At 51.0% G+C, this 12,359-nt stretch overlaps 2 protein-coding genes across 2 annotated transcripts; one reads left to right on the plus strand and one right to left on the minus strand.

Moving 5' to 3' along the window:
- Positions 1–756: 756 nt before the first annotated feature.
- Positions 757–3,180, plus strand: UHO2_02014 (putative SCF complex member Cullin 1; the record flags this gene model as incomplete). The annotated part of the gene is made up of 1 exon (XM_041559451.1): positions 757–3,180. The coding sequence occupies one exon, from the start codon at positions 757–759 to the stop codon at positions 3,178–3,180; it is 2,424 nt and encodes an 807-aa protein (XP_041415385.1).
- A 1,300-nt stretch (positions 3,181–4,480) lies between these two features.
- Positions 4,481–7,577, minus strand: UHO2_02015 (uncharacterized protein; the record flags this gene model as incomplete). Its single annotated transcript, XM_041559452.1, has 2 exons — positions 4,481–4,603; positions 4,731–7,577. The coding sequence occupies 2 exons, from the start codon at positions 7,575–7,577 to the stop codon at positions 4,481–4,483; spliced, it is 2,970 nt and encodes a 989-aa protein (XP_041415386.1).
- Between the last annotated feature and the right edge of the window lie 4,782 nt (positions 7,578–12,359).

The following is a 12,359-nucleotide window of genomic DNA, read 5'->3' on the forward strand; positions in this document are numbered from 1 at the left end:
TCCATCGTCACCACTTACACATTCTACACTGACACATTCTACACTTACACATTCTACCATTCTCATAATGCACGTGTCGCTTGTAATCTTGACACCACTTCTCTCGCAACAACATGCTTCAATTGCTTGTGTTCCTGGTGTTCATCTGATGTATGTGCCGTTGCTATTACTCGAACATGTTAGGTCATGTCTTTGGGCACAAAAAAAGTACGTTAATATTTCGGAATGTGGAGTTACGATCACGATTTCGATGCGGTTGTGCGAAAGAAGAGAGAAGAGAGCAGCTCAGCAAGAAGAGCTTCGCGTCACACTGCCGCTTCCAGAACAAGGCGGATTTTAGAGAGAAGAGTGCCAGTGGCTAAGCCTGCAAAGGGTCAAAGCGCAGCGCAGAACCGAGCTCAAGCCATTATTTGCCGTATCATTTCCTGTGTGCGATCAGGCCATGCTCATTCAGCCCCTTGCTTTTTTCGGCTCTTGACCGCTTCACACCATCACATCTCGACTCAGCTTGGTTGACCCTGGAATACCGTCCTCATCTCGCACCCGTCACCCGTCACCCGTCACCCGTCACCCCATTAATAGCTATCGATTGTTTGGACTCATTGATCGTGGCCTCATCTGCAAGACTTCCATCGTAACGACACCTACCACTAACTTTTCAGCCGCCTTTCCAAGGCTCGAGCCTCGCCACGATCCCTACTTTCCACAGCATCACAAGCGCCACCAGGTAGCACTCCATCAAGCCTCATATCCACCATGTCGGGTCCGGCGTGGACGTCTTCTGGGCCAAGCTCTGCGGTAGCTGGCGGCAGCCGTCTACCTGCGGTCCACAATGCTAAGGCCACATGGAGCTTTCTCGAACCCGGCATCGATCTTATGATGACCCGTCTGAAGGAGGGAATGACGTATCCTCGTTATATGGAACTCTACACCGTCGCCTACAATCACTTCACCTCGTCCTCACTTGCTTCCTCATCCACCGCTCTTGGGCGTTCTTCAGGGCCATTCGGCTCCAAAGGTGGCACCAACCTAGTCGGTGCTGAGCTCTACAACCACCTTACCGCATACTTTCGTACACATCTCGAGCAAGTTCGTACTGGCTCCGACGGTCTCACCGAAGAGCCACTGCTCCGATATTACGCCACTGAGTGGGACCGCTACACCACGGGTGCCAACTTTGTTCATCGCCTCTTCGCCTACCTCAACCGACACTGGGTCAAGCGCGAAAAGGACGAAGGTCGCAAGTATGTCTATACCGTCTACATCCTTGCTCTCGTCCAGTGGAAGGAGCACATGTTCCGATACGTTCAGCAGAAGGGGCGTTTGGTACAGGCGTTGCTAAAACAGATTGAGAAGCAGCGCAATGGAGAGGTCATTGAAGCCTCGCTCGTCAAGAAGGTAGTCGACTCGCTCGTATCTCTTGGTCTCGATGAGACCGACACCAACCGACAGAACCTCGACGTCTACCGACAAGAGTTCGAAAAGCCTTTCATCGAGGCTACCGAGGTCTACTACACAGCCGAATCGGACGCCTTTGTGTCGCAGAACACCGCAACCGACTACATGAAGAAGGCAGAGATCAGACTCAAGGAGGAGGAAGACCGTGTCGAGCTCTATCTTCATGCATCTACACGTACCAAGCTCGTTCCTACTTGCGACAACGTCTTGGTGCGACGCCACTCGAACATGCTTTGGGACGAGTTCCAGCAGCTTCTCGACTTGGAGCAGGCGGACGATCTTTTCCGCATCTACACTTTGCTGTCTCGCATCCCAGAAGGTCTCGAGCCATTACGTCAGAAGTTCGAGGCTCACGTTAAGCGCGTTGGTCTGGCTGCAGTCGAGAAGGTTGTTGGTGTTGGAGCTGCCAATGCTACTGCTGCTACCAACGGTGCACCTGCAGGCCCTTCTTCGGCAGCAGCCGCACCACCTGCTTCAGCAGCGAGCGACTCGCTCGACCCAGATGCATACGTCTCGGCACTTCTCGACGCTCACCGCAGCAACCTCAACACGGTCAACGTTGCCTTCCGTGGCGAAGCAGGCTTCCTCGCAGCGCTCGACAAAGCTTGCCGTGACTTCGTCAATCGTAACAAAGCCACTGGGACCTCCACATCCAAGTCTCCCGAGCTTCTCGCGAAGCATACAGACGCTCTGCTCAAGAAGTCCAACAAGACTTCCGCAGAGAACTCGCTCGAAGAGGCTCTGACAGACGTCATGCTCGTCTTCAAGTACATTGAGGACAAGGATGTCTTCCAGAAGTTCTACTCCAAGATGCTTGCTAAGCGTCTTGTCAACTTTGCCTCTGCCTCAGATGATGCCGAGGCCAACATGATCTCACGGCTGAAAGAGGCGTGTGGTTACGAATACACAGCCAAGTTGGCGAGAATGTTTACGGATATGGGTTTGAGCAAGGAGCTTAACGACAACTTCAGGGAGACGATGGCGAAGAACCACGACAAGGCAGAGTTGGACGTTGACTTCTACGCACTGGTGTTGGCGAATGGTTTCTGGCCATTGCAAGCGCCAACGACAGAGTTCAGTATCCCGACTGAATTGTTGCCGACTTACGAGCGATTCCAGAGGCATTACTCTGCAAAGCACTCGGGAAGGAAACTTACATGGTTGTGGCAGTTGAGCAAGAACGAAGTTCGAGCCAATTACCTTCAGCAGAAGCAATTGCAGTTCCAAACTTCCACCTTCCAAACCGCCGTCCTACTGCAATTCAACACCAACGACTCTCTCACGCAAGCTCAACTACAACAAGCGACCGGACTCAACGATGCCACTATCAAACCAGTCCTTGCCATGCTATCCAAAGCGAAAGTCCTCCAACCCTCGTCTTCTGACGAAGATGCATTTGAGCTCAACCCCAACTTCAGATCGAAGAAATTGCGGGTTAATCTCAATCTTCCGATCAAATCCGAACAGAGGGTGGAGTCGAATGATGTACTTAAGACGGTGGATGAAGATCGTAGGTTGTTGTTGCAAGCGACGATTGTTAGGATCATGAAGAGTAGGAAACAGATGAAACATCAGAATTTGATTCAGGAGACCGTTGCACAGGTCTCGGGTAGGTTTACGCCTAGGATTCCAGATATTAAGAAGGCGATTGATCAACTGATTGACAAAGAGTATCTCGAACGAGTCGAGGGGCAGAAGGATATGTATTCCTACCTGGCTTGATGTGTCGCAGGGAGAAGTGGAGCGAGAGAAGTAGTAGCAGCATTGATTTAAGTCATGCATCCCACCAACTTTCCTAGCTGATCGTATGTGTTTGCTGAACAGAGTGTGATGCTGAGCTGTCTGTCGCGCTGCTTCAGCCTAAGCGTCGGCACCGATCCGCTTCAACACGCCTCTCCTATGTCATTTGCACGGTCAAAGCTCAACATTCACATCCGCTCAATGAGCCTGGAAACACGCTCCGCGCGAATGACATCTATCGAAAACAAGTATCCCAGCCTGGCTCAGTAAGATGAGGGTCAATTGGTCGATACAAAACAAATATGGAAATCCTGTTAGATTGCAGGTCAGCGAGGTGGCTCGCTGGCTCAAAGGCTCCCAGCCCGCCGTAAGGGGCCCGATCGAGCGCAGAGAAGAGCGGGCCGTACAGGCGGAACGTAAGGGAGGGAATCGGGTGGGAAAAGGAAGGATTAGCAAGGTCGGTGTTGCGCGACTCTTGCGAGAAGAGGAGATGGTGGTAGGAAAGAGAGAGAGAGCAAGGAGTGAAACGAAGCTTATATATACAAACTGAGTGGCTGAGTAGGTTGCGACAGTGCGGAGCAAAACTAAGCTTCTAAACCGACTGAGCAGGTTGCGACACGTGTGGCCCAGCTCAGATGCGCACGCCAAGTCATGTGCAGCAATAGATTGTATGCATCTCGCCATGCACCGCACCTCTTTGCAGCTGCTAGGACACATACATGATTCGAGGAGAGAGGCTGCGCGGCGTGGTCTCGATTCTGTAATACAGCGGTGGATTGCTCTGCTACTGGAGCGATTACTGAAGGCCGATGCTGCCGTCACTGCGCCATCTGTTGTGCCGCCGCTTTTGTGCTGAGAGGGAGACCTACCTTCTACTGATGGCTTCGGAGCACAGAGGCTCGGAAGGCTTTCTACTAGGTCTGTTGGTCGAATTCTGCAACCGATGATACGCAGAAGTAGAGAGCGGCATGGTTGAACAGATTGTTACCAGGCAAATGCTGTGCTGGACAGACACGCCGAGCAAATGACTTACCTGAAATGTGTCGCTGCGTGCAACTTGAATCTGTGCACTCATGTCCGTCTGCCTCGCGAGGACACCATTTGACTGACACCCTCTCATCCGGAGTTTCTCCGGCCTTGGTCGACAACACTGCAGACGAACTTGTACAAGCCGTCATCGACGACGAAGAGAAGGAGAAGCCCAGAGAGGGCGGTAGATAAGAGCGTACTCGCGTCGCCACCTGCTCGGCACAGTGTAAGACAGATATTGGAAAGATGAAGGTTATAGAGAGGGGTGATGGGTCAGAAGGGGAAAGGCAGGAAGGGGGGTGTAAGTGCGGACGACTTGACGAGTCTCGTTCTTCTTGTTCCACCTACGCTTTGGAATAAACTCGGCACCAGCGGTCTATATCGTGACACAGCAGAGGCCTGACGTGCGAGCTGGTGGCCGAGCAAAATGCAAAGGAAGAGCAGTCAGCAAGCGATCTCTTGTCTAATGCCTTGAATCCTCGTGGGCGGAAATGGAGACTCACCTCCTTTCGTTCCACAATCGCGATATCTTCTGAGTCTTCAGAGCGAAATTCTCCTTGAGCAACGTCGCTCTGCTCCTCCTGCGCTGTGGCCACGGTGATCGGAGCTCGGTTCTCATTCTCGGTCGAACCGTTGACCTGACCTGGACCATTTGAGGCCGTGCTGGCGGCCTTGCGTTTATTTGCAAGCAACGCAAGGAGGTTCTCGCGTTGCTTCTGTAACGCAGGATCCAACCTCAAATTGGTGGGGGCAGTGCCCTGTGACTGCCCTCGCTCGGGTGGCTCAGCTGGTTGTGGCAGAGCGACACCAACTCCACTGGTCGCTGGCGCCTTGGATGCTGCTGCTGCAGACACGGGCATTGGTGCAGGGACGGAACCCACTATCCCATTTGTATGCTGAGCTTGCGAGTTCGCCGCAGAGGTTTGCAGAATGCGTGCTGGCATCGGCGACACCGTCGGCGAAGGCTGTTGCTTAGACTTGCGGTCTTCCATCATTTGAATCTTGCGCATGAGCTGCTTGATCTCGAGTTCCTTGCGCAGCAATCCCTCGCGCGAAGGCGTCGCAGATCCGGCAGAGCTGGCGCCTGACGCCGCGACTTGAGCCAGCAGGTCTCTTGCTGCCATTGTACTGCTAGCAGAAGCATCGATGCCGGCCTCAGCTGACTTTGCGCCATCTTTCTGGGGGGTGACTGCTCTTCGCATCGGCTGCAATTTGTTGAGCGCGCAAAAGTTGTCGTAGTGCTCCGAAGCTGTCTTCTGACGGAGCAACAAAACCTCGCGCGGGTCGAGATCCAGCTGTGCTTCCGTCCAACCGCTTGCCGCCTCGAAAGCACCCAACTCTTCCTCCTCCATCTCCTCATCATCGGACATGTCGATGACAGTATTGAGACCAGAAGGGACGTCAAGGAAGCGGTTGGGCCGTTCGTACTGCGGACGATACTCTGCCGTGTCAAAGTCGGCAGCGACAGGTCGGCGACGGCGTGCAGGTATGTCAGCCATACTTGGTGACTTCATGATCGTCTCTGAGAAGTCAGGGAGGTCCGGCATAGGAGCATCGAGGTCAACCTCGCCAGAAGGAGTCTCTGCTGCGCGATTGAAATTGTCAGCGTACGAGATCCTCTGTCGACGGCTCGGTGCGGGGGCTACCGCAATATCACCTCCGGCAAGGTCAGCAGTGAGACTGGCATCCTCGTTATCAACTGCATCGACATCGCGGTACGATCGCTTGCGCGAGGTTGTTGCTGAGTTTTGAGATGCCGCTTCGACTGGCGTCTCCCATGATGCGGCTGCCAAAGCTTCCGGGGAAGGGATTCGAATGAGGCTTCGTATTGATTCACCGATCTGAGATAGGAGTGCATCTGCCTCGCCTGAAGTAGCAGTGCGGTCAAAGACGTTGGATGACGGTGTCGTCGCAGAGCCGCTCGTGTTGTCCGCAGCAGAGGATGCTGCATCGCTTGCTCCGGCTGATGCAGCGGCAGCCTTTGCCATGCGAGAGGCCAGTACCTTCCTACGAAGCTCTTCCAGCGGTGTCAATGGGATGCCTTGCTCTTCCTTCGGAAGCAGCTCGTCCTCGGCCGGTGTCGTCCCCACAGGTTTCTCCTCTTTGGCGCCACCCGTGGAGGAAGCTGCGTTATGCACTACTAGTGGGGCGGGAGTCGTGGAGCCCTGCGCGGTGACGTTCAGCTCGACGCAGCAGGATTCAATCATGGCGAGAGGCACGCCTTTCTCCGCGAGACGTTGAGGCGCCACGCCGCGCGCATTCAGCTCGCTGATCATGGCCACAGCTTGGGCTTTGCCGTCCTCGATCCACAGCGAGTCAGGATCCAACGCGGGGTCAGCGAAGGTCGCGGAAGAAAACGGGCTTTGGTACGGACGCGAGACAGCAGTCCAGGCAGCAGCAGCGGCGGCTTCTCGCTTGTTCTCGCGCTTTTTCTGCTTCTTCTCTTGCTTCTCGAGCCGCTTCTTTTGGTAGCGGTCCATCTGAGAAGTGTGGTGGCTGCCTGCGTATGGACCTTGCGGGTCGGAATGGTAGGCTGCAGGGTATGGTGCGGATGGCGGATATGGCGAGTAGGGTTGTGGAAATTGCCGAGGAGCACCGTACGTGTACTCAGTATAGGTGGTGTAGGGTGCACGCGGGTCATAAGGCAAGTCGTGGTCTGGATATGCGTACCTGAAGCCGGCCATGCGTGGATAGCCCTTATGCTGGAAACTTTGTGCTGCGGAAACGGGATAATAGGGATAGGCTTCTGGCTGCAAAGTAGGCGGTGCAGGTTGATGCAGATTGGGCCGGAACTCTGGAACGCTTGGATGGTATGCATAAGGGCCTGAGCGGTATTGTTCTTCCAACCGAGGAAGAGCTGGCGGAGAAAAGGGTGGAGGCAGCGGCTGCGGCTGCGGAAGTGGGTTTCTTTCCCAGAGATCTGCTGCAGATGCCAAAACTGCAACTGTGCGGTTCAAGTGCTCAGCTGCTTGCTGATGTCTTGGAGACGAGGGCCCTGCCACTGCGATTGCTGAACCACTGTCGGATACCTCTCCGCTTTCGAGGCTTTCAAGCCCGTTCGAAGCGGGATGCTGCGCTCGCGAACCGCTGGATTGCGAAGCATACTGATCGAAAGCGTCGTCATCGTAGGGAGGAGGTAGTTTGCGATTCTGAGTCGTCAAATTGAGCTGGACTGCTGAGGGAGTGGGTACCGCAGAAGATCCGACTTCATTTGCGCTTGTTGTCGATGGCGGATGATAGACCGCTTCGTTGCTTTCGCCAAGCCGCGCGGCGCTGTCTTCGGGTGAGTTGGCACTGCCGTAGTCCAGCTCCACGTTGTCAGCCGGTGGTGGTGGTGCCGGTCGACGCATCGTGCACAGCGAGCGAAGACTCGGTTGATGATGACAAGGGGAGTTCAGTTGTTAGCCATTCGTGTCTTTCCGCTCGGTTAAGCCAAATCGTCGGAGATGGTGGCCGCGGTGATGAGATGAAGCTTCAGGATTTGGCTGCAGCGTGGCCAATCCCATTTGATTACGGCTGATGATGCTGCGGGTGTGTGGGCGGAAAGGAAAGAGTGTCGTGTTGCACACAAGTTGGCCTTTCTTCTCAAAGATCACGTCACGACGCTTTGGCAGGCGTGCAATTTTTCGCCTGTTACGTTTCAAAAAATCTCGAACAGCCTTTACTCACACTAAGGGGGTATCAAATTTCGAGTGTTTTTAGAAACATGTATTTCTCAATTTTGACATGTTTTTATTTCACACAAAAACCTTACATAAGCTCACCCAAAATTGAAAAAAACATGTGTTTCTAAAAACACACCTCCAGACCTGGTAAAATAGACTCACTTTTTGGTCACTCTCCAAAATGAAGTGCAGATGCACAGGTGCACATCCACTTGCTTCACTTCATCACACTGGTGTGTCATGTCCTTCATTACTGTGCATTGTGTCCTTCATTACTGTGTGTCAAATGGAGTGCAGATGTGCAGATGTGCAACTGCTTGCTTCCCTCCTTCGTTACTGACAATGTATTTGATAACATATGTGTTATATCAAACCAAATGCCACATCTGTTGCAAATGTGTTCTTAGAAACATGTGTTTTTTGGATGCTCCAAAATGGGGTGTTCAAAAACAGGAAAAAGTTGTCAAAATCAAGAAACATGCATTTCTAAAAACACTCGAAATTTGATACCCCCTACTACTTGTTGAGGTATCAGGCAATGTCAGTTGGGAACAATTGAGTTGATGATTCAAAGTAGAGTAAATACAAGAAATAGTGTGTGTATATATAGATGACAAGCCAGATGAGCATGTGTGTGAAATATGGCTAATGTCAGGGGTCTCGCGCCTGAAACCCAGGTTGGTCTGTCGAGATACTCAGTGACTATCAAACTGTGCAACAGCTATTGTCTCAGTATCAGTCTCAATGAGCTAGTTGCTCAGTGACTATCAAGTTGTGCAATGACAGCAGGTGACGTTCATTGTATATACTGTTGTAGGTTTCAGCTGACCTCTGTGGACACTCCATTCAGGGGTAGCTTGGCATGATCAATATCAATATGTAGGTTATGATGACACCAAGGTCTGGTGTGAGTGTTGATGATGATGAGGTTGATGGTGTTGGTGATAAGGTTGGTGGCATCAACATGAGTGTCCAGTGTGTTGACTTGATGCTTGAAGTGATCTCCAGACCACAGTGGACTACTGCCTTCAGTTCTATCTATATCTGGACCACTGGTTTGCTATGAACTGCTTTTGGACATCAGGTAGTGGTGATACAACACATGCACTACAATGAGGAGCAACCTTGATAGATTGCTACTATGCTGACTGAAACTAATATATACTTATGCTGAAGTGATAACTAGTTATGGTGTGTGTAGAGTGGATGAAGATCCACTCAACCTTTGATGATGAGAAAGCATGGTTATATACCTCTTCACAGCATCGCCAGCGACGCTGCTCCTGCTCTCTCTCCAGAGAGTACCTTCTTCATCGAGTACTGTTCAGGGGGTCTCTCCTGCTTGCTTGGCACCCCTGTGCCTCTTGAGCTGTGTCGACTCCTTTGACACTGCTCCTCCTCCTTGCTATCCTGCTTGTTTGGCACCCTTGTGCCTCCTGAGTGGTGTTGACTCCTTTGACACTGCTCCTCCTCCTCAGGACCTGCTTGCTGGTTCCCTATACACTGCTCCTTCTCCTTTGACTGGTGACAGTTCCTTTGACTCTTGTCTCTCGAGCCCCCTGAGTGGTAACCATCTGCATGCTCCTTGAGCTTGGTCCTCTTTGTGGCTGTGCCTGGCCCTCCTCACATATGGGCTTGGTCCTCCTTTGCATGTGAGTCTGTAGGAGTCCATGGTCTCCATGGAGACTGCACTACAACCATGCTCTCTAATGGTATCAACTAGATCTTCGATACCTGTGCTCCTTCCATATGAACCAGTGACCCTCCTGCTTCTTGAGCATTCAGGCCCATGACAGTATCTATAGAATAGAGCCTCATGAGTGGCTTTGGAGGCTGTTATAAAGTTGGCTTCTACTGCTGATAATGAGACACATGTCATAGGACCAGATGGATGCACAGGAAGAAATGGATTAATATGAAGGGACCATGTGCAACAATCATGGATTGGGCAGACAGAGAGTTCCAACAGAGTTTGGTGAGATTGGTAAGACCAATGGCTCTACGACAGAACTTGTCAGGATCAATAAGAAGCAAGGCTCTACTACAGAATTCAGTAGGAATGGTAGTACCACATTCATACAACAGATCTTATGGGAACTGGCTCAAAGATACCTCTATTGCTGATTATGCAGGAGGACGATGTCATAGGAGCTGGATGCACAGGAGGCAGGAAGAAGTTGAAGTCATATGAAGGAGCACAGAAATTGCAGGATTGGGCTAAACGAGAGCTTAAGGAAGAGTTTGCTGAGATCAGCAGTAGAAACAATCCTATGGCATAACTTGTCAGGATCTGTAGGAATGAAGTCATTACTACAGAGTTCAGTGGGAAATGTAATATCATGCTGGGTATGACAGATCTCATGAGGATTGATCAGAGAGGCACCCCATTGCTGATACAATGAGGGGAGAATACTGTACAAGGGGAGGACACCACTGGATGAAGCAGGGGTCTGGCATGATGATGAAGTCAGGGCCAACAGGTGGGCATCGATGACAAAAGGGGGATGAGAGGGGGTGCAAGTCGCCACCCAGATGAAGTGGGACTGGCCCCTAATGAAGATGAAGGCAGCAAGAGGCCCATCCATCTGCAGGAGGCTAGGGAAGCGGTGCCAATGAGTAGCATCACAAGAATGGATGGGGAGAGTAGCAGGAAGGAGGAGGAGGAGCAGTGTCACAGGCAACACTATGAGAAAGGTATATAACCATGCTCCCTGTCATAGTGAGTGAGTGGATTAGCATCCACTCTACACCATATCAAACTAGTTATCACTTCAAGCACAAGTATACATTAGTTTTAGTCAGCAAAGTAGCAATCACAAGTAGATTGCTTCCATTGTAGCACATGTGTTGTATCACTGCTCCCTGATGTCTGAAGGCAGTTCATAGCAAACCAGCAGTCTGGATAAAGATAGAACTGAAGGCAGTTGTCTGCTGTGGTCTGGGGATCACCTCAAGCATTCAGTTGACACACTGGACACTCATGTCAATGACATTGACTATCTCAATCACACCAGACCTTGGTGTCTTGCAATACCATCAACATTATTGATTGTGCTGAGCTATCTCTGGATGGAGTGTCCATAGCAGCTAGTTGAAACCTGCAATAGCAAAACCATTACTGCATCTTTGGGCAAGAAAAGTAATAGAGACATCTCTACTACATATCTCAACAAGAATCATAATACCACAAGTGTTGTCACATATCTCAACAGGATTTGTAATAGACACATTTCTATTACAGATATCAGGTTTTGGGCACACAACCTCTGACAGACAACACTGGACAAGGGAGGGGTCGCCACCGGATGAGGTAGGGGCCTTACACGACGATGAAATCGGTGTAAGAAGATGGGTGCCAGCATCAGGAGGTAGATGAAAGGGGGTGCACTGCCACTAGGATGAGGTGGGGTAACCCCTGTTATTGATGAAGTGACAGTAGCCCTCCTCGACAACAAAGGAACAGGAGGAGCAGTGCTTGACAAAGAAGGTACTCTCTGAAGAGAGAGCCAGAGCAGAGTTGCAGGCAACACTGCAAAGATGTTATATATAACCATACCTTCTTGTCATAGTAGTCGAGTGGATCGCCATCCACTCTACACCATATCTTACTAGTTATAACTTCACATAAGTATACATTAGTAGTTCTGTCAACAATTGCATTCTTTGGAGGTTACAGTACGAGTGTTTGTAGTACTGTTGCTAATGCTCTCTAACATCGTCTGGACTGCGATATGCTTATCACCTACAGAGGACAGGAGTTACTGGACTGCAGGTGTTGGACACCACCTACAATAACTGACTGGACTGCAGATGTCAAGCAACACTGCCTACAGTAAGGGACTGGACTGCAGGTGTTGAGGAACACCACCTACAGTTTACACCTAACAGTGATACAACACACACATTTGAGGTGTCATTGCAAAGCTCTGCTATTGCAATGATATGTAACTATGAGTCAAGTAAAGAGTATGTAAAGTATAGAGTAGAGTGGATGAGGATCCACTCATATGCTATGGTAGAATGAGAGTATTTATGCATTTGCTTGGTGTCACCTGTGACACCTCACCTACTCCTCCTGAGAGGCCTTCACCTCCTCTTGACACACTCTCTCCTGCTGGTGTCAATTCCTTTGATGCTGCACCTCTACTGCTTGCACAGCATATTGGTTTGTGTGATACTGTCCCTTTGCCTCCATGCTCTTCTTTGCCTGGTGATGTGTGATGACCCCTTTGACACAGCTCCTCCTCCTCATAGCCAATCCCCAGTCTTCTTGACACTGCTCCTTCTCTCTTCACTGGCAACCACCTTCTTGTCCTTATCTTGTGAATCCCTTAGCCACCTGTCAGGCCCTGTAACCAAGCCCCTTGATCATGTGGTTGCCCCTGTGCTTGGTCCTATGTGGCTTATACACTTGTACCCCTTGAGTGGTAACCATTTGTGTGATGCTGAGCTTGGTCCCCACTCCTG

The sequence above is a fragment of the Ustilago hordei genome (assembly GCF_900519145.1).
Source record: "Ustilago hordei strain Uho2 genome assembly, contig: UHO2_contig_03, whole genome shotgun sequence".
Lineage (NCBI taxonomy): Eukaryota > Fungi > Basidiomycota > Ustilaginomycetes > Ustilaginales > Ustilaginaceae > Ustilago > Ustilago hordei.